The sequence below is a fragment of the Pristis pectinata genome, chromosome 21, assembly GCF_009764475.1.
Source record: "Pristis pectinata isolate sPriPec2 chromosome 21, sPriPec2.1.pri, whole genome shotgun sequence".
NCBI classification, from domain to species: domain Eukaryota; kingdom Metazoa; phylum Chordata; class Chondrichthyes; order Rhinopristiformes; family Pristidae; genus Pristis; species Pristis pectinata.
Window position 1 is genome coordinate 11,131,900 of NC_067425.1, and position 26,632 is coordinate 11,158,531.

At 45.1% G+C, this 26,632-nt stretch overlaps 1 protein-coding gene across 1 annotated transcript in view; it reads left to right on the plus strand.

The window, feature by feature from the left end:
* LOC127581192 (rap1 GTPase-activating protein 2-like) overlaps window positions 1-24,846 on the plus strand; it is a 328,459-nt gene extending 303,613 nt beyond the window's left edge. The window contains 7 exon segments of the mRNA XM_052035296.1: window positions 1,661-1,798; window positions 6,178-6,275; window positions 10,021-10,134; window positions 11,407-11,527; window positions 13,301-13,406; window positions 18,424-18,500; window positions 21,278-24,846. Coding sequence (XP_051891256.1) covers window positions 1,661-1,798; window positions 6,178-6,275; window positions 10,021-10,134; window positions 11,407-11,527; window positions 13,301-13,406; window positions 18,424-18,500; window positions 21,278-21,310 — 687 coding nt within the window. The 3' untranslated portion in view covers window positions 21,311-24,846.
* Window positions 24,847-26,632: the final 1,786 nt, after the last annotated feature.

Genomic DNA, 26,632 nt, shown 5'->3' on the forward strand with positions numbered 1-26,632 from the left:
AGCGAAACCTTCAGTCACGGACTTCAACTTCACCTGCTGCTGCATTAAAAAAATGATTTGGGATAGTTATCTAAGCCTCTCATAATGAATTCCTTTGAATTTGCTTACACCCTTGACTGCTTTTCTTTGCAAGATGAGAGTAGAAGGGCTTTAGCAGGTGGTAGGCGAAGGATAAAATGTAAACTGTGTTGATGAAAGCCTTTGCAGCTATTAAGGTGAAATATTTTTTTAAATCTGAAGCCCAGTCATCCTCAAACAATTAATCCACCACTTCAAACAAAGAATGGAGACTAGCACTTTACTCAAAAATACTTTTATGGGTTTGAGGGAGAATCATATGGGTTAGTATTGGTATTGGTTTATTATTGTCACTTGTACCAAGGTACAGTGAAAAACTTGTATACCGATCGTACAGGTCAGTTCATTACACAGTGCAGTTACATTGGGCTAGTACAGAGTGCATTGATGTACATACATAGAACATAGAACAGTACAGCACAATACAGGCCCTTCGGCCCACAATGTGGGGCCGACCTTTAAACCTCGTCTAAGACTACCTAACCCCTTCCTCCCACATATCCCTCTATTTGAAATTCCTCCATATGCTTATCCAGTAATCTCTTGAATTTGACCAATGTACCTGCCTCCGCCGCCGCCCCAGACAGCGCATTCCATGCCCCAACCACTCTCTGGGATGTAGTACAGGTAAAAACAATAACAGTACAGAGTAAAGTGTCACAGCTACAGAGAAAGTGCAGTGCAACAAGGTGCAAGGTCACAACAAGGTAGATTGTGAGGTCAGAGTCCATCTCATCATATAAGGGAACCATTTAATAGTGTTATCACAGTGGGGTAGAAGCTGTCCTTAAGTCTGGTGGTACGTGCCCTCAGGCTCCTCTATCTTCTACCTGATGAGGAGAGAAGAGAGAATGACCCGGGTGGGTGGGGTCTTTGATTATGCTGGCTGCTTCACCAAGACAGCGAGAGGTGAAGACAGATAGGCCTAGATCTCCATGGTTATGTGTATCGCAGATAGGGGTGCAGCTTCTTAAGGGGTGGGGAACAATGACACTTCAACTCAAGTGGGATTAATCTCAATTGCCAGTGTTCACAGAGCAGAAAGCAATAAGGTTGGATTGGTGTTTGTAAAAATGAGGTTGCGCTGTTAGGCAGATTAGATGATATTTATAGGTTTTATGGGGGCGTCATCCTGAGATAAGAGCCTGAGATAAGAAGGACTGCGACAAGAAGAAATTTCTTTACCCAGTGGGTTGAATCAAAAACAAGGAAGAGAAGTTAAAAGTGGAAGCATTTCTAGACTGAGAACCAACATAGACCAGTGTGCATGGGGATGACGGGTGAATGTTGTGGGTTAGGATAAAGACAGCAGAAATTCCAAAAGTCAGCTGAATCCCAAGCTAATGCACGCAAACTAGTAACTGCCCATCATCTCCTAATTGAGAAATTCTAGACTATGGGTGTGGAGATAAGCTGAATAATAATGAGGATATGATTGATATAAAGGCTGATCAATGTGTCAGGCAGCATCTGTGGAGAGAGAAACAGGGGTGATGTTTCAGGTCAATGACCTTTCAGTGATTGTGGTTGGATTGGAATTGCACGTGCATGACCCAGATCCAGTTTTCTCTTTGCGTCACAGAGGGCAATCCGTGTCCGGAGCCACTCGATGGAGACTATGGTGTCAAGCCACAAGAAGCACCACAGTGGAGGGTTGCCAGGCAGCCAAAGTGGTGGGATCCCGCACGGCGTGATGGAGATTACCAAGCATCCTCCCAATGTAAGTGCACATCACTCAACTCTTGGGCACCCAGCAAAACACCACTTGGTAATTATTAATCTAAACTCTGGCTCCCTTCCTACTGGCAGACCCATTACCAGCAACATTACAAAACGAGATGCCAGAATCGTTGAATGACACAGCATAAAAAGAGGCCATTCGGACCATTGAGATTTTGCCAGCCCTTTAAAAGGGCTATACAATTACTTCCATTTCTCTGCCCTTTCTCCATTGCCCTGCAGATGTTGGAGCAGAGTTGTCCATCAGGACTTCCCCATTTACTTTCAGTCTCATCGGGTCTTCTGCTCACTAGAAGCTAAACACTAACTCACAAAGATGAGGGAAAATAAACTTCAAAGTCTGGTGACGAAGTAGCTCAACAGACTGTGAGATAGTTTTCCTCCTGACAGAATTCATTTCATTATTCATTCACCATTAACAATAATCAAGTTAATTATCATGCATTAAAATTAGATTGCAAATGAATGTGATTTGTAACTAAATATGCAGAGAAAACAATAGTGTTAACTGCTTTAGTGCAGGTGAACCCAAGCTTTTAATCTGACTTTAATGAGAACCTGCCCCATCTCCACCACTAACATGGCAGGCAGTAGGGGGCCTTGTACAGGGCCTTGGTGAGACCACATCTGAAGTATTGTGTGAAGTTATAGTCTCCATACTCAAGAAAGTATGTACTTGTCATAGAGAAGGTTCACCAGACTTTTTCCTGGGATTACAGGCTTATTACAAGAGGATAGATTAAATCAACTAGGCCTGTATTCACTAGTGTTCAGAAAAGAATGAGACGGGATCTCAGTGAAACACAGAAAATTCAAACTGGGTGTAGAGAGAGTGTTTCCCAAGGCTGAAGGGTCTTGAATGAGGGCGTCACAATCTTAAGTTATTTAGGACTGAGACGAGGAGAGATTTCTCCAGGCAGAAGGTGTTGAACCTGTGGAATTCTCTGTCACAGAGTGGCAAGGAGAAGGAAATAGGTAGATTTTGAGACTCAAAAGGTATGGGGGAGAATGGAAATATGATATTGAGATAAAGGATCAGCCATGATTGATCATTAATAACCCCAATAAAAGAATCTGGGGAGAATGGCTCACAGGGTAAACTATAAGGGAATGGGATTGCTCTGAGAGCTGGCATCGACTCAATGGGCTTAATGGCCTCTTTCTGTGTCATGAGGAAATATGGTATTTGGTATATGAGCTTGGGTTGGCCTGTGCCAGCCAACCTCAGCAGTGTATCCAGGCCAGAATGATGTGCAAAGTGTTATTGCGTGCCTTTCCTGTTCTTTTCCAATATTTGATGTCTCATCCCGAAGATCCATGACTTGTTGGAGGTTGTTATATGCACCACCACAGGGCAGAGCAGGTCAGATCAAGAATGGAAAAAGTAGTCAGGCTAGGGTCAGGATTGGATTGACGGTGGTTTTAACTTGATACCCAAGCAACCTCTACTGCAGACTAATCAAACCGCATGGTGGAGCAATGTCCAATCCTGAGGAGTTCTGGGTTAGCTCTTGCTGTAATAATAGTCCTGGCTCAAGGCTATATTGTACTCCCCATATATCCAATGGCAGACTGCTCGATCCAGTAGGTGGATTAACCCGTTAGTGTGGATGGTCTGTGGTCAGGGGCTACAAGAATGTTGGGACTGCCTTGACTTCAGGGAAAACAAGTAGTCTGCTGAAGGAACTCAGCAGGTCACGCAGCATCTGTGGGGTGGGGCGGGGGTGGGGGGAAGGAATTGCCAACGTTTCAGGTCGAAATTCTGTGTCAGAGTGAGAGTGCAAAGGGAAGATAGTCAGTATAAAGAGGGGAAGGAGAGCGGTGAAACAGGGGCCAGTAGGTGATTGGTGGACTGAGGAGGAGTGAAGGATGATGGGCAGATGGAGCCAGGTAGGGGAGGGGGAGGGGGAGGGAGAGGGGTGGAACTGGGGGAGACAGAGGCAGGTGGATGATAGATGGAGGCTGATAAAAAAAGGCAGATGGAACGAGTTGGGGCGAGGGGAGGGTGGAGGTGGAGACAGGTGCTGGAGGTAATTAGCAGCAACGCACAGGCTCCCCGTGGTGGAACTTGATAAGAAAGGAACATAGAACACTACAGCACAGTACAGGCCCTTCGGCCCACGATGTTGTGCCGACCTTTTAACCTGCTGTAAGATCAAACGAACCCTTGTCTCCCACATACCCCTCCATTTTTCTATCATCTATGTGCCTGTCTAAGCAGCTCTTAAATGTCCCTAATGTATCTGCCTCTACCAGCACCCCTGGCATCACGTTCCACGCACTCACCACTCTCTGTGTAAAAAACTTACCTCTGATATCCCCCTGTACTTTCCTCCAGTCACCTTAAAATCATGGCCCCTCGTGTTAGCCATTTCCGCCCTGGGAACAAGTCTCTGATTGTCCACTTGATCTATGCCTCTTATCATCTTGTACACCTCTATCAGGTCACCTTTCATTCTCCTTCGCTCAAAAGGGAAAAGCCCTAGCTCGCTCAACCTATCCTCATAAGGCATACTTTCCAATCCAGGTAGCATCTCCTCTGCACCCTTTCTAAAGCTTCCACATTCTTCCTATAGTGAGGTGACCAGAACTGAACACAATATTCTAAGTGTGGCCTAACCAGGGCTTTATAGAGCTGCAACATTACCTCATGGCTCTTGAACTCAATACCCCGACTAATGAAGGCCAACATGCCATACCCCTTCTTAACAACCCGATCAACTTGCACGACAACTTTCAGGGATCTATAGACTTTGGGATTTGGCATCTGTAGGTTTGGACTCCAAGATCCCTCTGTTATGAATCCTGCCAATAACCCTGTATTCTGCCTTCAAATTCGACCTTCCAAAGTGAATCACTTCACACTTTTCTGGGTTGAACTCCATCTGCCACTTCTCAGCCCAGCTTTGCATCCTATCAATGTCCTGTTGTAACCCTCGACAACCTTCTACACTATCCACAACATTACCAACCTTTGTGTCATCTGCAGACTTACTAACCCATCCTTCCACTTCCTTATCCAAGTCATTTATAAAAATCACAAAGAGCAGGGGTCCCAAAACAGATCCCTGCGTAACACGACTGGTCACCGACCTCCCGGCAGAATACATTCCTTCTCCTTCTGTGGACAAGCCAATTCTGAATCCACACAGCCAAGTTTCCCTGGATCTCATATCTCCCGACTTTCTGAATGAGCCTATCATGGGGAACCTTATCAACACCTTACTAAAGTCCATATACACCACACCCACTGCTCTACCCTCATCAACGGGTTTTGTCACATCCTGATGTGGAAGGTGATAACGGGAACCTTTAGGGGAGGGGTGGAGAGCGGATGGAACCAGATGAGGGAGGGAAGGAGATGGTGGGTGAAATGTGTGGATAGTGGGTGGATGGAATTCGGAGGGTGAGGGGGACGAAAATGGGTGATGGGGGCTGGAGGGGGTTATGGGAAATGGGTCAAAAATGCGAGGACCGGAGGTGGATCAGAAGGTGGGGAGGGGGGGAGAACAGGAGGTAAGGGTTATCCGAAATCGGAAAATTCAATGTTCATACCGTTGGTTGTAGACTACCCAGGAGGAATATGAGGTGTTGTTCCTCTGATTTGCGTTGGGCCTCACCCTGGCAGTGGTGGAGGCCGAGGACAGACAGGTCAGTGTGGGAATGGGAAGGGGAGTTGAAATGGCTTGTAACCGGGAGCTTGGAATGGCCATTGTGGACAGAACGCAGGTGCTTTGCAAATCAGTTGTCCAGTCTGCGCATGGTCTTGCCAAATTAGAGGAGGCCACATCGGGAGCACCGAATGTAGTAGATGAGGTTAGACGAGGTGCTTGTGAACCTTTGCCTCACCTGGAAGGGCTGTTCAGGTCTCTGGATGGTTGTGAGGGAGGAGGTGTAATGAAAAGTGTTACACCTCCTGCAGTTAGATGAGCTAAGATTTCTTTATTAGTCACATGTACATCGAAACACACAGTGAGATGCATCTTTTGCGTGGTGTATTCTGGGGGCAGCCCGCAAGTGTTGCCATACTTCTGGCGCCAACATAGCATGCCCACAACTTCCGAACCCGTATATCTTTGGAATGTGGGAGGAAACCCACGCAGATATGGGGAGTTGCAGGGGAAACTGCCAGGGGTCAAGGAGGGGTGCGCGGTGAGGGACAAGCAGACCAGGGTGGTCCCTGTGGAAGATGGAAAGGGGTGGGGAGGAGAAGATGTGGCTAGTGGTGGGATGTCGTTGCAGCTGGTTGACTTCTGAGGACTTTGCTGCTGTACAGTTACACAGCCCCTTGTTACACCCTTCCGAAAATATTTCTTTCCCTCACATCCTGTGTAATAGGTTTCTCATTTTCCTTGGCAGCAAGTAAAACTTATGAAGAGTCCAGTGAAAAGGAGGTCAGCTCTCTTCCCCCGAACCCATGCAAGCTCAGATGGCCAGTTGGACGGCAGGCCACGCTGGTGAGTACAGCCTCTGGAACACCTCATGTGCCCCGACTTCCTTCTGTTAACTCTGCAACGTGTTCCCAGAAGATGAATTCCTCTGCAGCCTTTCAGCCACCTCAATGCACTTTGCAACCACTGAAGTACTTGCAAAGTGTGACAGTGCGGGAAGCTCAATAATCAATTTGTCCTCAGGAGCAATTAATAATATTGGCGAAAACACTAGGGGTAGCTTATTATTCTTATTAATAAGCTTATTATTCTTATTAATATTTTCAAGAATAATATTATTCTTGAAAACAGTGTCATGGGGTCATTCATGTTCACCTGAGAGAGTAGACCAGGGTTTCAGTTTAAAGTCTAGTCAGATAGACCAAGCAACATTACAGCACTCCCCCAGTGCTGCACCAACTTACTTCCTGTGCATGAGCAACCGGAGCAGGATTTGAATCCACAACCTCCGACTCAGAGACAAGAGAACTACCTGCTGAGTACCAGCAGACCCTTTTACCCTTTCCTCACCAGTGTTCTCCCCTCCCCTGATAGTCACAGGTAGGATTGATGTTAAACACACCCCTTTGAGAGACCATTTTCTGGGCAAGTCAAAAACTGCTGATCTCAGATCCAAGTTAAAACTATTCACTCCTCTATCCTTTGTGCTCTGGTACGTGAACAGACGTCTTGAGATAAGGCTTGCGATGTGCTGCAGATGGTCTCCCAAGTCTGGGTCAACGACCTCCAGGCTTGCTCTGGGCTCTTCAGGAATAGGGCACCGATCTTCTAGGCGTTACTACTCATACCCAAGAGGGGCAGTAAAGAAGCAGTGTTTTATTTCCATTGACTCTGAACATTTTTATTTATTGGTTCTGGAAATATTGGAGATGTGAATTTGGGCAAGAAGAGATGAGTGGTCATGTGATAACAACTCCGGAGATTTGCCCAAAAGGAGATAACATCCGTGAGGTGGATTTGCCAGATGGATCCATCTGCTCATTGCAATTAAACAGTCAGCTGCTGTAAACAGTTCTTTATATTCAGATTGATCAGGCATCCAGCCTGATTAAGATTTGTTAAACAGCCCAGTTTGCAGTAATCATCATTTGTTGAAAACAAATGGCAGGTCACGAATGAGAGCATTCTGGGGGCAGCCCACAAGTGTCGCCACGCTCCCAGCGCCAACATAGCATGCCCACAACTTCCTAACCTGTACGTCTTTGCAATGTGGGAGGAAACCCGAGCACCCGGAGGAAACCCATGCAGACACGGGGAGAACATACAAATTCCTTACAGGCAGCAGCCGGATTTGAACCCAGGTTGCTAGTGCTGTAAAGCGTTACTTTAACCACTACACTACCATGCCTGCTCCGTTGAGGAAATTATAACATAATAAATGAAAGCAGGAGAAGGCCATTCAGCCCTTTGTGCCTGCTCTGCCCTTCAATAACATCATGGCAGGCCCTTTACCTCAGCACTGTATTGCTTATCTCCCTTAATTTCCAGAACTCCATTGATCTCTGGCTCTGATACACCCAACCTGCAGGAGCCAGTGGAGATGTACATTGAACATGAACCCAAACCATGCCAATGATTTTTGAGTAAAACTGTTTAGACCCTAATTTCATTTTATCAATCAAAGGAGAATTGAACTCTCCTAATTAGTTTAATACCTTGATTTATTTCCTTCCCAGCAGGGTCTGGGAGGTTCCCCTGTGATTCCTGGAGAACCCGACACGATCCTGGGGAATTTGCAACCCTGTAGCACTGGACTGGACTCTTTAAAGGCAGCCACCATGCCCAGATTAAAGCTGTATTTTTGGCGATTTACATTTGTGACCTGATTTGTTTTCAGTGAAGGATCATTGCCACTAACTGGGCTGTGTAACAAGTATGCCTTCATCAAGCTAGGTGTCTGATCATTCTGAATATAAATAACTGATTAGGGCAGCAGACTGTTTAATTGAGATGAGTAGATGGACCTGCCTGGCAGATTCACCTGCTGTTACATCAGTCCATTTTAACATTCTCACCCTTATTTACAAATCCCTGTACAGCCTCCTCCAACCCTGCAGCCCCTGGTGTTATCTGCACTCTTCTTATCCTGGCCTCTTGAGCATGCCCGAACTTAACTGGTCTGCTGTTGACAGCTGCTCCTCCACTATAGCCTCAACTACTCTGCCTAAGATCGCAAGAAGTTGCAGAGAGTTGTGAACGCAGCCCAGTCCATCACACAGACCAGACTCCCCTCCGTTGACTCCGTCTATACTTCCTGCTGCCTCGGGAAAGCAGCCAACATAATCAAGGACCCCTCCCACCCTGATCGTTCTCTCTCCTCCCCCTTCCCATTGAGTAGAAGTTACAAAGGCTTGAGAGCATGTACCACAAGGTTCAAGGACAGCTTCTATCCTACTGTTGAACGGACCTCTTACACGATAAAGATGATCTCAACCTACATCATCATGGCCCTTGCACCTTATTGTCTACCTGCACTGCACTTTCCCTGGAACTGTAACACTATATTCTGCATTCTGTTTTCTTTTTAACTTTTGCATTACCTCGATGTACTTATGTACGGAATGATCTGTCCAGATGGCATGGAAACAAAACCTTTTCACTGTATCTCAGTACATGTGACAATAATAAACCAATTACCAATTATCTTCTTCATTCCTTAAAACCTACCTCTGGTCAGGCTTTTGGTTGCTGATCCAAGTATTTCCATGGCCCAATGTGAAGCAGCCTGGGACAGCTTAGTATGTCTAAGGTGCTATATAAATGCAAGTTGTCATTCATGCACAGGTTTAATGAAAGACTTAGGCTTTGCAAAGAATAATGCATTCACTTCTGTTATAGAACTGTGGTTCATTCTAATGAATAAAAAGTGCAGAAAATCGTATTACTTCTCTGTAACTGTTACCCTTTATTCTGCATTCTGTTATTGCTTTTCCCTTGTCCTACCTCAATGCACTGATGTGATGAAATGATCTGCCTGGATGGCATGCAAAACAAAGTTTTTCACTGTACCTCGGCACATGTGACAATAATAAACCAATTTACCAAGTATTGTTCCAAAATCCTTTCCCACAATCAGACCTTCCTTCTTTGTGGTGGAGGCCTTTGTATTGAAGAGCTCTACATGTTGGTGACCTTCAGAATCCCTCAAATTCCATTTGAAGAGCTCAGAATCCATAGACAGCAGTTACAATGCATGCAAGGTCATACTGCCTCTGTGAGGTTACAAACTGCCCAACAATGGACCAGATTGTACTTGACTCAACCCACCTCTCACACTTCTTCAGACCGACTGATAAAATGCAGAGTGAGTGTGACACAACCTAATCCTAACCAAGCTCCAATCTTCCAACAATTTCAAGCCTACCCAACGAAAACCCTGTATAACTGGGTGAAAATTTAAAAAACTGCAACTGCCAGAAATCTAAAATAAAAAGAGAAAATGCTGGAAATACTCAGCAGGTCGAGCTGCATCTGTGGGACTCGTCCAGGCTCCATCTTCCCCCACCTTCTTAGCACATCCCTCCAGAGGCTGGCTGCTGTCCAAAGCAGAAAGAGTGCCCACAGTGATTTAGTGACGGTGAAGTGTTTACATCCCAGGTATAAGCAGGGCCAATTCCACAGCCCCAGGAGATAGGCCCATTACAGGAGACCTCGCAGTTCCCCATTACTTTATGCCTTGACTTCAAAGAGTGGAAGATTACCACATTCTCTTTCGGTGGGACTGACATTAGTTTTAACTCTTTTGTGGCAGTGAAAGTCTGTCGAGTTTGTCGAAGACTCCAGAGAGCAGCCAGATCTCACCGGACGTCAAATGGGAAACATCCTCCAACCCCAGCTCACCTGAAATGGGCCCCAACAAAGACAGGTACGTTCATCAGTGTCACACACCAGCCGAGCCTTTCTCGTTACACAAGCACATCCCTCTCTCTTTATTCTTAGTAAGGCATTCTACTCTATCTTTAACAGTATATGTTGTATCAGGGTGTGTGGCCAAGAGTTTACTCATGAAATGTTCCCACTGAGCTGCTTTCAATCACTATCTTCCCCAACCATCAGAATCATAGACTTTGAACCATGAACTTCCAATCCGTTGAGTTCCAGCCTGGTTCTGAATCATTCCCGGGTGTTGCTTCTCTGGCAAGATCACTATTTATTATCCATCACTTGTTGCCGTAGAGAAGGTGGTGATGTGCTGCATATTTGAATCGCTGCATTCCTTCTGGTGAAGGAGCTCCCACAATGAGCTGGGTAAGGAGTTCCGGGAGTTCGAACCAGTGACAATGAAAGACTGGCAATGAAGTTCTGTTGGAAGGGGAGACTGTGGGTGGTGCTGTTCTCGAGCTCTTGCCTTCATGGCGGTGAAGTTCATGGGTTTGGAGGTGCTGTTGGAATAGCCTGGGCAAGTGACTGCTGTGCGTTTTATGTTACACTGCAGTCACCACGTACTGGAGGTGGAGGGGATGAAGGTTTAGGGTAGTTGATGGGGTGACAATCAAGTGATCTCGTTCATCTTAAATGATGTTGAGCTTGAGAGTTGTTGGACATCCAGCGGACACTACTCCTCATGTGTCTCATAGGTAGTGGGAGGGGTTGGGGAGTCAAGAGAGAATCACAGGACATCTCACCCTGAACTATTCAAGTTGCCACAGTATGTAACTTAGTCTCTCTCTTTCCCTTTCTTTCTCTCTCTCTCCCTCTCCCATCTCTCTCACTCCTTCTCACTCTCTTTCTTTCGCTCTCTCTCTACTTCTCTCTCCCTCTCTGGTCTCTCTCTCACTCTCCATCTCTCCCCTTTCTCTGTCTCTCTCTCCATCTCCTCCATATATCTCTCTCCCCCTCTCCCTCCATCTCCCTCTCTCTCCCTCTTCTCTGTCTCTCCCTCTCCCCTCTCCTTTCTCATTCTCCCTCCACGTGCTTTCCTCCCTCTCTCTTTCTTCTCTCCCTCTTATCTTCTCTCTCTTTCCTCTTTCTCTTCTCTCTCTCTCTCTCTCTCCCTCTCTCTCACATGCTCTCTCACTCAGGTTTAGCCCTTGAACCACCCTTGCAGTGACCCACCACTCTCACACAGAGACTGGTCTGCACATACCACCTCCACCACCCCAGGTTTCTCACGCTCTGTCTCCTCATTCTTCAGCAGGCCCTTCATCAAACTCAAGGAGAATGGCAGGGGCAACATCTCTCGTTCCTCCTCAAGCACAAGCAGCTTCAGCAGCACGGCGGGCGAGAGTGAAGCGATGGAGGAGTACGAGACCAGCACGGTGAGTAGTCCCAGGCTCAGCTGGGCAGCGATCAGCCACCTGCGGAAGGAACCTTCACCATGGCCACACTCAGCACACACACACACACACACATACACACACACACACACACACACACACACACACACACACACACACACACACACACACACACACACACACACACACACACACACACACACTCGACGGATAACTCAACCACACAGCCCCAGGGGCAGAGAACTTGGTCTAATTATTACAGTACTAGAAGCTTACTCACTCCTACATGTACCTGCATTGTCAGCCAGTTTTAGTGGAGAGACTATTGGAGATATTGTAAGTTCACGCCAATGATCTTAATGCTTTTTTAGCATAGATGCACCTCAAAATGCACAGCACATTAGCTACTGTCATATATTAATCCGATAATCCGGCATCCTGATATCCTGATGGTTTGGCATCTGGCTCACTCATTGCCCAGAGTGGGAGCCAGGGATGTGGAGTATAGCCGGGACCAGGGTCCAGACTGTGGCTCAGGGTTGGGAGCACCAGGGGTCAAGAACATGGAGCCAGAGTCTGGAGTCCTTGTATATTTCCCGCTCCATTTACGCTCACCGAATTCACTGGAAAATTTATTATACTACCGTTTAGAAGTGAAATAAAATTGTGGTGGGTTATTAATAGTAGTAACATCCAATAGTCTACTAGACTGGCACCAAAGTCCTGAGGTTGCTGGATTATGAAAGTTTTACTGTACCCTGTAGTAACAGTAAACATCATGGCCTTGCCATCAATGAGTCAAATCAGAATATTGTACAGTCCCAGGGTATATGTAGAACAGTGCAGCACAGGAACAGGCCCTTCGGCCCACAATGTCTGTGCCAACCGTGATGCCAAATTAAACTAAATCTCTTCTGCCTGCACACGATCCATATCCCTCCATTCTCTGCATATTCAGGTGCCTTTCTAAAAGCCTCGTAAACGCCACCATCATATCTGCTTCCACCACCACCCCTGGCAAACCATTCCAGGCACCCACCACTCTGTGTGTAAAAAACTTGCCCCACACATCTCCCTTAAACCTTCCCCCTCTCACTTTAAATGCATGTCCTCTAGTATTTGACACTTTGACCCCGGGAAAAAGACTCTATCTACCCTCTCTATGCCTCTCATAATTTTATAAACCTATCAGGTCTCTTCTCCAAAGCTCCAGAGAAAAAAATCCAAGTTTTTCCAACCTCTCCTTATAGCTCATAATTGGTGATTGGTTTATTACACAGAGAAAGTGCAGTTCAGGTAGACAGTAAGGTGCGAGGCTGTGAGGAGGAAGCTTGTGAGATCAAGAGTCCATCTTATCGTACAAGAAGTCTGTTCAATAGTCTTATAACAGCGGGATGGAATCTGTCCTTAAGCCTGGTGGTACGTGCTTTCACGCATTTGTATCTTCTGCCTGATTGGAGGGGGGAGAAGAGAGAATGTCTGGGGTGGGTGAGGTCTTTGATTATGCTGCCTGCATTTCTGAAGCAGCATGAAATGTAGACAAGAGTCCATGGAAGGGAGGCTGGTTTTCATGATGTGCTGAGCTGTGTCCACAACTCTCTGCATACCCTCTTATCCAGACAGCATCCCGGTAAACCTCTTCTGTACCCTTTCCCAAGCCTCCACATCCTTACTGTAATGGGGTGACCAGAATTGCACACAGTACTCCAAGTGCAGCCTAACCAAAGTTTTATATAGCTGTAACATGAATATGTTCTTGTTGCCGCAGTCCTAACAGATGCCCTGTCCTTCCAGGGTAGCCAGCCATCCACAGCATCTCCTTTCCGACAAGACGTCTTCGTCTACAGCGGTGAAAACCAGAGTATCTCAAGCCATGTCGGCTCGTGCAAGAGCCCCACAGGTCTGTACCCTGGCCTCGCACATTCTCAGACAGCATTCACTCACTGGCCCGCTGTTGTTCAGCACATCGCGCGGGGTAAACAGGCGGCCAAATGAAGGGACTTTTCCTTTTAACATGGCAAGTTGTAAAGCTCTGGAAGGCACTGCCTTAAAGGGTTAGAGGAGTAGATCCACCAGCAATTTTCAAAAGGGAATTGAAACCTTGAGGAAAGAAAGTTTCCTGGATACAGCCAAAGGGATAATCGCACAGCTCCTCCAATGAGTTAAAAGAAGCATAAAAGGCTGAATGGGCTCCTTCTGTGCTCCACCATTCTTTGAAATAGCCAACGCCTAGGTTGGCTTTTAAGCTGGCTGGTTGCTGGGGGAGGGGGAGGAGTTCCCACACCGTTACCGTGGGCATCAGTAAGAGTTAGCAGAAGGGGCAGTGAAATGACCCCTGACGTTCAGCGTAGCCTCATTGAGACTGGGCGATGTGAAGAGGAGGAGGAAAGGTTCAGGAAAATAATGACCTTATCCGTGCTGAGGAGAGGAAGGTTGTTTGTGATGGAAGAAGAATGTGGAATAGGGATAGCCATCCGATTTAGAAGCGCAGTTCACCTTGGGAACGGACTTGGCTGTTAATGAAATTGAAGGTCAGTGCTGAGATATTAGATTGATGGCCAAGTGTGTGCCTGGAAGTTCTGGTTGATTTAAAGTATGAATTATAGTATTGGAACCCCAAAATTATCATACTTAAAAGTTCATACACTGGAAATATATAAGAATATGGCAATTAAGGCATTTTTATATTTTTGTGCTATGACTGTGCTGTTTACTGTATCATCAGAATTCTGGTTGTCACCATCCACCAACATGTTTTGTTTAACTCTTTCATTCCCAGGAAACACTGCATTTTTTGCTTTGTTCATTTCCTTTGCTGTTCGATAGCTCTGATGAGTTGCACACATACTGCATTGAATGCTCAGTATGATATAATAGTTAATTTGGTTTCCAGTCATTGTACATAATACAGTTACTTTAAGTGGCTGAATATAAATCATTTAGTTAAAGAACCATTTCTGATTATTATTGTCAGTCTGTTGTTACTTACTCACCTCTAATAGAGTGGCATCAAACTTGTGTGGTAACCTCTGGGTCCTGATGCAGTCTCAACCTGAAGCACCAATATATACTTTTGCCTCCATAGATGCTGCTTGACCCACTGAGTTCTTCCAGTGTTCTGTGTTTTGGTAACCCCTAGGGTCATTGTCAGTGACTGAGGCTGTGAAAGTGCCTGCTCCAACTAACTTGACAGGTGCATGTCAGTGCCCCTCCTAAATCAATGCTGATTGGCATGGAGGTGCATCTGCCATTCAAAGATACGTCATAATGGAGGGTTGGTGTTTCATCCAGGCAGCTGTCAATCAAATAATTGGCAGAATCAGATCAGTTTGGGTTGGGCAGTAAAATTATCGTGCATTTGAACACTTCCTGCATTATTGATCATACGTCATAGGCATCTACAAGGCACTATGGACCACCAGAGGCAGCAGAAATCTACCCCACCACAATCTGTGATCGCAGGGCTTGCCATATCCCTCACTCTACCATTCCAGTCATCCCTGGTTCGGTGGGGAGTGCTGAAGGGCATGCTGGGAGCAACCGCAGGCACAGCTAAAAATTGGGAAGCTGCAGTGCAGGACTATGTCAGTGCTAAACACCAGAGAAAAGACAGAGCTAAATGATCCCACAACCGATAGAATCAGAATCGGGTTTATTATCACTGACATATGTCGTGAAATTTGTTGTTCTGTGGCAGCAGTACAGTGCAAGACATAAAAGTTACTATAAGTTCCAAATTAAATAAATAGTGCAAAAGAGGAATAATGAGGTAGCGTCCATGGGTTCATGGACCATTCCTAAAACGCTCAGTGTGGGTCTTCAGGCTCCTGTACCTCCTCCCCAATGGTAGTAACGTGAAGAGGGCGTGTCCCAGATGGTGAGGGTCCTTAATGATGGATGCCGCCTTCTTGGCAGGGAGGGTTATGCCCGTGATGGAGCTGGCTGAGTCTACAACCCTCTGCAGGCTCTCGCGATCCTGCGCATTGGAGCCTCCGTACCAGGCGGTGATGCAACCAGTCAGAACGTACATCTGTAGAAATTAGCAAGAGTGTCTGGTGACATACCAGATCTCCTCAAACTCCTAATGAAGTAGAGCCGCTGGCATGCCGTCTTTGTGATTGCATTAATGTGTCAGTCCCAGAATAGATCCTCTGAGATGTTGACCCCCAGGAACTTGAAGCTGCTCACCCTTTCCAGCACTGACCCCTCAATGAGAACTGGTGTGTGTTCTCCCGACTTATATAGGAATTATGTATAACTCCCAACTAGGTAGCACTAGAGCTCTGCAGTCCTATCACATCTAGTCATGAATGGGGGTGGATTATTAAATAACTAGTGGAAGGAGGAGGCTTCATCTTCAGTGATGGCATGACAGAGCAGGTGGGTGCTTGGGACAAGGCTGAACCATGTTCAGGCAGAGGCCCCCAACAGATGACCCACCTCAGCTCCCAACCTTCGCAGAAGAGATTCTTCAGCCAGTTCCAGTCACTCTGGGTGCTATCAAGAAACAGATGTATGCACTAGATACGGCAAAGGCCACCGGAGTAGACAATCTCCCAGCTGAAGTACTGAAGACCTGTGCTCTAAACTAGCTGTGCCTCTAGTAGAGTTACAACAATCTACCCAACAATCTGGAAAATTGCCTAAGCATTGCCCTGTTCACAAAAGGCAGGACAAATCCAAACCAGCCAATCATCATTCAGTCTAATCTCAATCACAGAGTGATAGATGACGTTATCAAAAATGCTGTTGAGGCACCTACTTGGTGCCCGGTTTGGATTTTAGCAGGACATTTGGCACCAGACCTCATTACAGTCGTTGTCCAGACACAGACCAGACAGTTGAATTCCAGAGACAAGTGAGAGTAACTGTCCTTGGCATCAAGGCAGTATTTGGCCAATTGTGGCATCAAGAAGCCCTGGTAAAACTGAAGTCAATGGATTATCAAAGGGAAAACAGTCCAATACTTGGAGTCATAACTTGCACAAAGAAGATGTTTGTGGTTACTGGAGGTCAGTCTCAGCCTCAGGACATCACTGCAAGGCTGCCTCAGGGCAATGTCTCAGGCCGTTCCATCTTCAGCTGCTTCATCAATGACTTTCCTTCCATCATGAGGGCAGAGTGGAGACGTTTGCTGATAATTGCACAATGTTCAATTCTATTTGCAACTCCTCAGCGGTCCAGCAAGACCTAGACAACATTCAGGCTTGGGTTGATAAGTGGCACAGAAGTGACTATCCCCAACAAGATTGGCTCTAACCACCTCTTCTTGAAATTCAACGGTATTTCCATCACTGTCAACATCCCCATAGTCCAGAAACTCAACTAGATCAGACACATATATACTGGGTCTACAGGGGCAGATCAGAGGCTCACGATCTTGTGGTGTCACATTGATATTGGTTTTATTATTGTCACAGGTACCATGATATAATGAAAAGCTTCTGTTTGCATGCCACGCAGTCAGATCTTGCCATACTTAAGTACATTGAGGTAGTAAAAAACTAAAACAGAATGCAGAATATAGTGTTATAGCTACAGAGAAAGTGTAGTGCAGTAAACATATAAAGGGTGGGGTAAATTGGGAGATCAAGCATTCAGCTTTAGTGTACGAGAGGTCCATTCAAGAGTCTGATAGAAGCTGTCCTTGAATCTGGTGGCATGTGCTTCCATGCTTTTGCATCTTCTGCTGGACATTACCTCCTGACACTCCCATAGCATTTCCCCTCCCTATAAGACACATCAGGACTGTGAATGAATATGCTGCACTTGTCAGGATGAGTGCAGCTCTAAAGACTTCTAAGTTCGGCACTATCTAGGGAAAGCAGCTCGCTTGATTGGCAGCCATTAACCACCCCAGGCATTCATTCCCTTCCACACTGCTGCACATTGGCTACAGCGTGGACCATCTACAAAACACACTGCAGTTACCAGACTATTCTGACAGCACCTTCCAGACCCACATCCTCGACCAACAAGGGGAAAAGGGCAGTAAGGCACATGGGAACATCACAACCTGAAGATTTTTCTTCAAGTCGACATAAATATGTCTCTGGTCCTTCATCATCGCTGGATCTAAATCTTGGAATTCCCTTCCCAATAGCACTGTAGGGAGCTCCTGGAGTGGTTGAAGAAGATGGTTCACCACCACCTTCTCAAGGGGATAGGCAATGAATGCTGGTATTTACTTTGCTGGTAGTGCCCAGACCTTGAAAAAAATGAATCAATAAGAAAAAACACTGATGTTCGGTGACTATGTCTACAAAATTATAGAAGCTGGCTTAATTTTTTCTTGAATTAGATATTTCAAACATCCAAGCAAATTTTCAGCTGGATATTAATGCCTCAAAATTGCCAGCATCTTAGTTAGATATCAGCCCAAGAAATTTGTTGCAGGAACATAAAATGCTGATATTGAGAGCTTTCTTGAATTTCATTGGAAGGTTTCTTTGTTATTCCTGGTCCAGAGGCTTAAACCAATAGCTCAGAGATCATGAGTTCAAATCTGAGAATGGGAATTGAAATTCAGTTTCAAATCTCCATTAACAAAAGACGGTAACCGTTGTGCTGTCCGAGGTATGGGAGGGAAAGCTGCCATTTTCATCCACTGCAGATGGCTCACACTACAACCAGGGAATAAATGAATAAACAAATACAGCGGTGGATGGGGTGCCAGTAACATGAGTTTTTTCGACCTGAGTGCCATCAAGAGTTGTTGGCACTGACTCATCCAGAAAAATGGAAGTATTCCTGATTTCTACCTTGTAGATGCTGGAAAGGCCTTGGGTATCAAGAATTGGGTAATTCATCACAAAATACCCTCTCTCTGACTCGTTCTTGTAGTCACAAAGTGACCGTCACATCGTTGAACACTGGACTGTGTATTTATATTTTATTTGACTTCCTTTCCTTCACAGACACAACGAAGTGTAAAACCTCTCCTAGAACTACTTTGAAATTCCGTTTTGAGAAACTTCATCAGAGCTCAAACCCGGTGAGTATGGTATACTTCACTCCAGCTCTTGCCAGGTCCAATACACTTGAACAATAACTTGGTGAGAGTGTGGTGGCAATTTCCCCTTTAGTTCTGTGATGGGATCACACTAGCACAACATCAGTGACCTCTCCCTCTTCCCAGTGATTTAATCTCTGCTGAGAATTGTTGGACCATGGATGAGGAGAAAGTTTGGGATTTTTCTAGCATAGAGCTAATGGGCCAACTGGCCTTATCCTGTGATCTATGTGCTGACCATTTCTTCCAGTAGGAAACTTTTCCAGCCTGCTTTCAGATTCAAAGAAACATTAGTAAAATATATTATACTTTTACATGTCAGAATTAGCTGATGCTTAGCTGAGGCACTTTAAAGGTGATTTCTGCATCACTGTGATGATACTGGCAGTCTGCAAAAAAAAACTTGCATTTATGTAGCACCCTAAGATATCTTTATTTAGTCACATGTACGTCGAAACACACAGTGAAATGCATCTTTGCGTAGAGTGTTCTGGGTGCAGCCCGCAAGTGTCGCCATGTTTCCGGCGCCAACATAGCATGCCCACAACTCCCTAACCTGTACGTCTTTGGAATGTGGGAGGAAACCAGAGCACCCGGAGGAAACCCACGCAGACACGGGGGGAACGTACAAACTCCTTACAGACAGTGGCCGGAATTGAACCCGGGTGGCTGACGCTGTAATAGCGTTACGCTAACCGCTACACTACCATACTTTTCACCATCCTGGAACATGTGTTTCAGCCAATGAAGTGTAGTTACTGTTAGGTTGGAAACAGAGCAATGAATTTGCATGTAGCAAGCTCTCACAGACAGTAATGCGATGATCTGTGTTAGTAATATTGTGTCAGGCTTAATATCAGCCAAAAAATGGAATATAATTCCTGCCCTTCTTCCAAACGGTACCAAGAAAGATTTTGCATCCACATTAGTGAGCAACTGGGCTTCTGTTTAAAACAACACCTCCAGTACTGCAGCACTCCCTCAGTAGATGTGGATACTGCTGGCAAGGCTAGCATTGCTGCCCATCTATAACTGCCCTTGAACTTGTTGGATCAGTGCAGAAAGTCTTGAACCCAACTGCTTTTGCTGGGTCTGATGTGACATGTAGGTCCAGACCAGGTGGGGAGGACAGAGATCCTCCCGACTGAGGGCCGGGTTTAAGGTTCGGTTGGGCATGTCTTAGAGCAAACTTTACTCCACACTTTCCCACTTGTTCCTGATCAGAGAGGAAACAAAACATATGACAATAATAACCAATACCAATAGTTCCCAATACTTACATTCTTTGTCTCATTGTCCATTACCTCACCATGGTCCTGTTAAACTAGCTACCATACCATAACCACCCTTGTACCTCAGCACTCTTACCGTGATCCCTTGAGTGTCTCACCATAACTCTCTTGTCTATGCTCTCTTATCAGAGGTACCTCACCTCTTGGATTTCTGCATTAGGCATCTCTTGGCTTATCTCCATCCTTCAAGGGCCTCGACAAGGAGCTTTGAAAATGGGCCTAGAGTTAGGAGTATGCTAGCAATTCCGTGGCTGAATTATACAGGGTGGGGAGGCTCCAGCTCAGCTCCTGAACTAGCTGGTGTCTGCCATGGTCTCATGCCCAGTGGGCTGTTTGGAGATGGGCGGGGAGTGGGAGTGAGGGGCAGGGTCGTGCTGGTGAGGTGGTAGATGGCAAATGGAAAGGCACAAGTCTATACAAGGATAATGAGCTGAGGGCGGATACTCAGTCTGATATCCATTTACTTGATGCTCCAACAGCCTGGAGTTGACACTGTAGACAAGGTACACATGGAAAGGTGTCTCAACACACCTGGCAGCTGTGATGTTATATTCCCAGTATTAGCCAGAGAAGGGAGAGGATTACAGAATGTCAATATTTGAAGTGTAATTTGATATTTCTTACCTCTGCTAATACTCTTGAATACAAAACGTTATTACCTGTCACCAGCATCCAGAACACATTTGGGGCTGGGATCCTGTGTTTGCTGCAATAAGAGGTTGCATGCTTTTTCATTGCTCAGGAGAACAGAAATTTTAAACTGTTTAAAGTGAATAAGCCAGGGCTTTCATCAAAATATTAGACAAAACACTTTCCCACAAACTCTTGGAGGATTGCAATGTTAACATTGCAAGATCTAACTTCTTAAGGTCTTCAGTATTTTCACATGATAGAGATCCCCTTTCGATAACTTTCCAATTTAGAGGAACGGAGTTGACCACATAATATTGCTCTGTTTCTACTGAGAAATTTCAGTCCAGTCTTTTTTTTTGTTTTTTTTTTGAAATTTTTCTGTTTGGTTTGATATATTTATAATTTTTATTATTGATTTGGGGATTTTTTTTTCTTTCTTTTCTTTTATATATATAATAAATCTTTTTCTTTCCTTTCTTCTATATTATATTCATCTACTAAGAGATGTGGGATCTACAGATTTTTTTTAGTATTTTATTGTTTTTATGATTATCCATGCCATGATTGTTCTCCTGATCTTTGTATTACATGTACAAACATTGATGTTATATATTAATCTGTATTAATTTGAAAACTAATAAAAAGATTGAAAAAGAAAAGAACTTCTTAAGGTCTGCTTCCCAGACTATTTAAAAACATGTATTTTGATAAAATTAATTTTTGTTTAAGCCTGACTGCTATTCTCCGCAGGAAATGAAGTAATTTGTCAAAAATGTGTAATATTTTAGTAGGCCGCATTTTGGAATTAATTCATCTTCTTTCTTCCTGCAACAGCTATTGGGAGCTTGTCCTTCACCACAAATGTAGCTGCAGCCGTCTCAGACACGGCCTCCACACCTTGAGCTGCTCCCACCCTTCCTGAATCTGCGGCGCCCCATTCTCCCTCCAGGGAAGAAGGAGATGATCAGGAGGTCCAGTCCTACGGCTGCCCTCGCAGGGGTTCAGGTTGCCTGCTCCCTCCACCTTCAGAGCAAACCCATTTCAAGGTCTCTTTAGAGGCATGTTACTATAACAACATAAGCACTTTGCAAGTCATGTCAGTAAAAGATAACATTGAATGTGGTTTGGATAAACTTCAAGTTTTCCTATGCTCCTTGGCTTTCTTGGGCTGTAACCTTCTGGAATTAACATTTCTTTGGGCACTTGATTTCATTGGAGGCTGACAGGTGCAGGCACCTCAGATCCTACAATGGGAAAAACCTGGGAGAGATCTTGAAGGGACAACCAAGTGTCTTGAATAGCCAGTGATTTCTGAGCGGAAACAGAGGTGAAGCGACTGTCTCTTACCCTAGAGCACAAGGCAGAATCCCCAGGGCTGTTACTGTAGAAATATCAGGAGGTTGCCCATTTCCCCCACCCCTCCCTCTCCAACTCTCCCAATAGGGGTGCAGCCACTCCTGAATCCCTGCTGATGTAGCTTCACACAGTACTTGTAGCAGAGCCTAAACTTTGTGTTGTAACCTGTTATCTGCCATGTTTACACTGCTGATTAACGAAGATCTTCATTGTGCCCTGCTTGGTCTGTTGTCCGTGTGCCTGATATTACATTTAAATGTGTTAGTTGTGCAAACAAGAACTTGCCTTTTTAGTCTTGGGCGAATTACTCCCTTCCAGATTCCAGTAAAACATCAGCACTAAAATGGTCAACAGAATTCATCTTAGACATTTTGAGTGAGGAGAAGACTTTATCAGATTTTCTTTTCAGCACATTTTCTTCTCATCACATTTTCTTCCTGGTCAATTGGGGCCTTGAGGTTTGAAGGTTTTGGAGCCTTGGCTCGTAACCCTGATAACACCTGGAGCAGGGCACTGACTGCTGCCTTGATATTTGACTATGATCTGAATTTTAAACTCTTGGTTATTAATTAGCACTCAGATCAGAATTAAAATTCACTCACCACATTCATCTTTAGCTCATTTTCTCTATTCTTCTCACTTTTTTTTCACGCTCTCTCACTAATTCCCAGCAACTGTGCTACCCCTGACTTCACTTTCTGCCTCTGTACTATCATTGTGCAGCTCCTCCCTTGGTTTCTATAGCTCCCTCTCCAATTCATTGTGATTCCTCTCTGCTTTCAACTCTCTCTCTCTCTCTCTCTCTCTCCTCCCTCCCTCCCCCTCTCTCTCTCCCCCCTCTTTTTTTCTCCCAAACTCATAAAAAATTATCTCCCTAGCTAGATATTTTCAAATTCATCACAAAAATAAACCCATATCACATTAAAGAAAAAGGCAAGACAAAGATCTGGCGCAGACCTTGAATGTAAAGCACAGTGTTCTGAACAGTCTAAGATATGATTTGGCCTTTTCCCAATATTGTTTTGACACCACATCCATCACTAAATTATTTTGCCAACATGTGCAACCTGTCAATGAATTGACTACATGTTCTTCGAGGCAACAGTTTAAGGAGCCTTCATGGTCCCAGACTCTGCCTAATCACAGATTTAAGTAAAAGATTTGCTGTACAGTATTGTGTTTGGGCCAAAATATAAACCCAGTCTTCTGCATTCTTCCATGTTCCCTGTGACGTCACCACTGTCTGTGTTCCCTGTGAAGTCACCAGTGTCTGTGTTCCCGGTGAAGTCACCACTGTGGTCCCTGTGAGACTACCAGTTTCTCCATTTCATATAAAGTCACCAGTATCCTTTCACATTTCATCATTTAAAAACTTTACACACAGCAAGTAGCCATTAACTGGAATTCACTGTGTGAAAGGGCAGTGGAAGCAGACACTATTGTGGACAAATTTTTGAGAGAAGTTGTTGCAAGAGTAAGAGCTCCATCAGAGAGCTGGTGCAGACTAGATGGGCTGAGTGTCCTCCTTCCTTGCCGTAATAATCCTAGAACCTCCAATTCTGTGAAAAATTCATCCTTCCCTGCTGTGTTTGTGCTCGGGACCTCTCCCGTCCTGGAAATGTAAGCTTTCAGCCAGCACATTCAGGAGGTGGCCAGTAAGAGCCAGAACTCTTCTGGCCACACACCCAAATCTTTCTGCAGGCAAATCCAAGAAAGAATCACATCAGGCTGCACCTATCAGCCAGTAACCTCATGGCATCACTGAGATCAGGTCCAGCCGAGCAGGAGGATAAAGAATAGACCAGTGAAACCAAAACAAAATCACTTACAGATGTTTCTGGTATGTGTGACTTTGACCTTTATTGGTACTGTAAACATTTACAGATCGACAATTACCCACCTGCTGATCCTGCCACCTCTTCTCTCTGAATCTCATTGTTAACAATTTACTAAGTATTTACTTGAAATCCCACCCCCAATACTGAGCCCAAAATAAATCTCTTGTCTCCATTTCCACTGTTTGTAGTTCGGATCATAGTTTAATGGTCGTAAAACTCTATTTCTTAAAGTAGTTAAAAACAGAAGGCTGGGGGAAAGAAGTTGCTCTCGTTTCCTGGGTACTTTGCTTGTGACCATCAATTTGAGGCCATCTTGGTCACACTAGGACTGCCCTCCTTCTTGATCAGGTCACCCTCACACGTTGGTACCGGAGAACAGTGACGACTGCACAGGTTTTCTGTTGTGGGTGGCCAAGGGTGGGTGGGTCAACCCCCTCAATCTTCCCTCCTCACAAACTGGGATAGGTTTCAGGTCAAACCCAGAAGGTCTATACTGCCACAGCTCTGTGGGCAATGTTGGGAGTGTGTGGACTTCAAACTGAAGCAATGAGTTATTGTATACCCACACATATCTCTACCCCTAAACCCCTACACTTTACACCTTCAGCCTTGGCAAAGCCTGTGCAGTTGTATGACTATTTGTTCTGCTTTATGTTTTGCGAAGCAGCTTGGGTTGTTTGCCAAGTTAAAGGTGTGATGTGAAAAAAATGATTGTTGCTTCTCATGCTGTGATCAAAGGAACCTTTTACCATGAAGTGATTCCAGAACGTTCATTGCAACACAATTAATTTTAGTTTTCAGTCTCACTCTTGCACACGTACACACACACGCACGCACACACACGCAGAAACACAAGACAAAAGATGTTTTGGGGAAGCTGTGTTAACGATCCTGCTAATGTGTAAAAGGAAAAAAAGCAAAGAATGCAGAAGTCTTGGACTTTGAACTATGCCCTCTGGCCAAGGTTGTTGTGGAGTGTGCATGGCCAAGGGGTTGCTGTGCAGAAAGATAACGCACGTGGAACCTTTGTTAAGAAGCAGCATTGATCCACAGATGTAAATATTGTACAATTAATTTATTGCTACTTTGGCAAATTAATTTTGTTGTGATGTAAAAACTGGAGGATCTGAGATTCCTTGTTTGTATATTCTGTTTGCTGTTGATGTCTTTTTGTGTAGCGCTGCACAGTAATAAATGTATTTTGTGTCAAAACAATTTGTCGCAAGTTGCCTGCGATTAACGGTGCGGGAGATGAACTCACGTTGGTGGGAAGGCCGGAGCCACAAAATCGTACTGAAGCCAGCAGCGCGGGAGTTGGGTTACTTCATCCTTCTTACGCATTGGATCACCACTTGGAAGTAATCTTGGAAGTTTTATCGTGTGAAACCCACTCAATGATGCATCCTACCCCATCACCCCCCACCCCCGACATTTCCAATATTCCTTTAATAAAAGAAAATGCACAAAGCATTAAGATAGCATCCAAGAAGGAATTCAGAAAATGCCTCTTTACACAAAGAGCGGTAAGCACGTGGAGCTTAGAGGGTCATGCTGATATATTTAGGTGAGGAATGGTGGGACAAAGGCTGGCATTGATTGGCTGGGCCAAATGACCGACATCACGTCCGTTCAGACCCTGGGGGGGGGGGGCGACCCTGATCTTCGAGTCTCCTGACACTTCACAGTTCCCCATCCCACTCTGACCTTTGGCACCCTGCACTGTTCCGGTGAGCGAAAGCTCGACGAAAGCCCTTCATCTTCCACCCAGGCATGGTGCAACTCAATGTTGCATTCAACAGTTTCAGATAACTTGCCATTCCTGTTAGCCTGTTGTGCTATAAGGTTATCCACCTGCAAAGTTAACCCAGCTTTACTCTCTCCACAAGTGCTGCACCCAGTTCCAACATGTTCATTACACTCTCCACTGCCTTCATGTTCCTCCACCTTCTCCAGACACATCAGCTGTGATTAACCAGCAATCCCTTCACTTAGAGGGCACCAAAAGCAAAACCATATCTCCTTGGTTCTCTCCGCTCCTCCCCCTTTCTCCAGCTTGTCCTCTCACTTTTCCAGTTCTGGCGCAGGGTCTTCGACCTGAAACATTGATCCCACTTCTCTCTCCGCGGATGCTGCCCGACCTGCTGAATATCCACAGCAGTTTCTGTTTTTAGTTTGTGATCTGCGTTCATTTGTCGCTTATGTATTTTTTCCTGCCTCTGGGACATCTCCCTGCACTTAAGCAGGTTACCAAGGTCACGGTTAGTACCACTTTCCAAATGGTAACCCAGTGACAGGGGTATTTTGGTATTGGTTTATTATTGTCACTTGTACCGAGGTACAGTGAAAAACTTTGTCTTGCATACCGATCGTACAGGTCAATTCATTACACAGTGCAGTTACACTGAGTTAGTACAGAGTGTATTGAGGTAGTACAGGTGAAAACAATAACAGTACAGAGTAAAGTGTCACAGCCACAGAAGAAGTGCAGTGCAATAAGGTGCATGGTCACAACAAGGTAGATCGTGAGGTCAGAGTCCTTCTCATCGTATAAGGGAACCTGGGTTAGAAATAGCAAAAAAATAGTGCAGATGCTGGAAAACTGAATTAAAAGCAGGCCAAGAGTCACTGACTCTTGACATTAACCCTCTTTTTCTCTCCATTGATGCTAACTGACCTGCTGAACATTCCCGCTAACTTATTTTCTCTTTCTCGGTTCTGATGAGGGGTTTCCAACCTGAAATGTTAACTGTTACTCTCTCCACAGATGCTGCCCGACCTGCTGAGGTTTTCTAGCAGTTTCAGATTGTATTTCAGATTTCCAGCAACTACAGTTTTTTAAATTTTCATTTGCTGAACATTCTTTGTTTTTATTTCTGGCTTAAAATGATGTGACCTTTGAAACCCAAAGTGCACAATAACAATTCCGTCAAACAACCCTTTCAGGCAATGGTCAAACTCTAACAAAGAATCAGCATTGACTGTAAGATCTAAATCT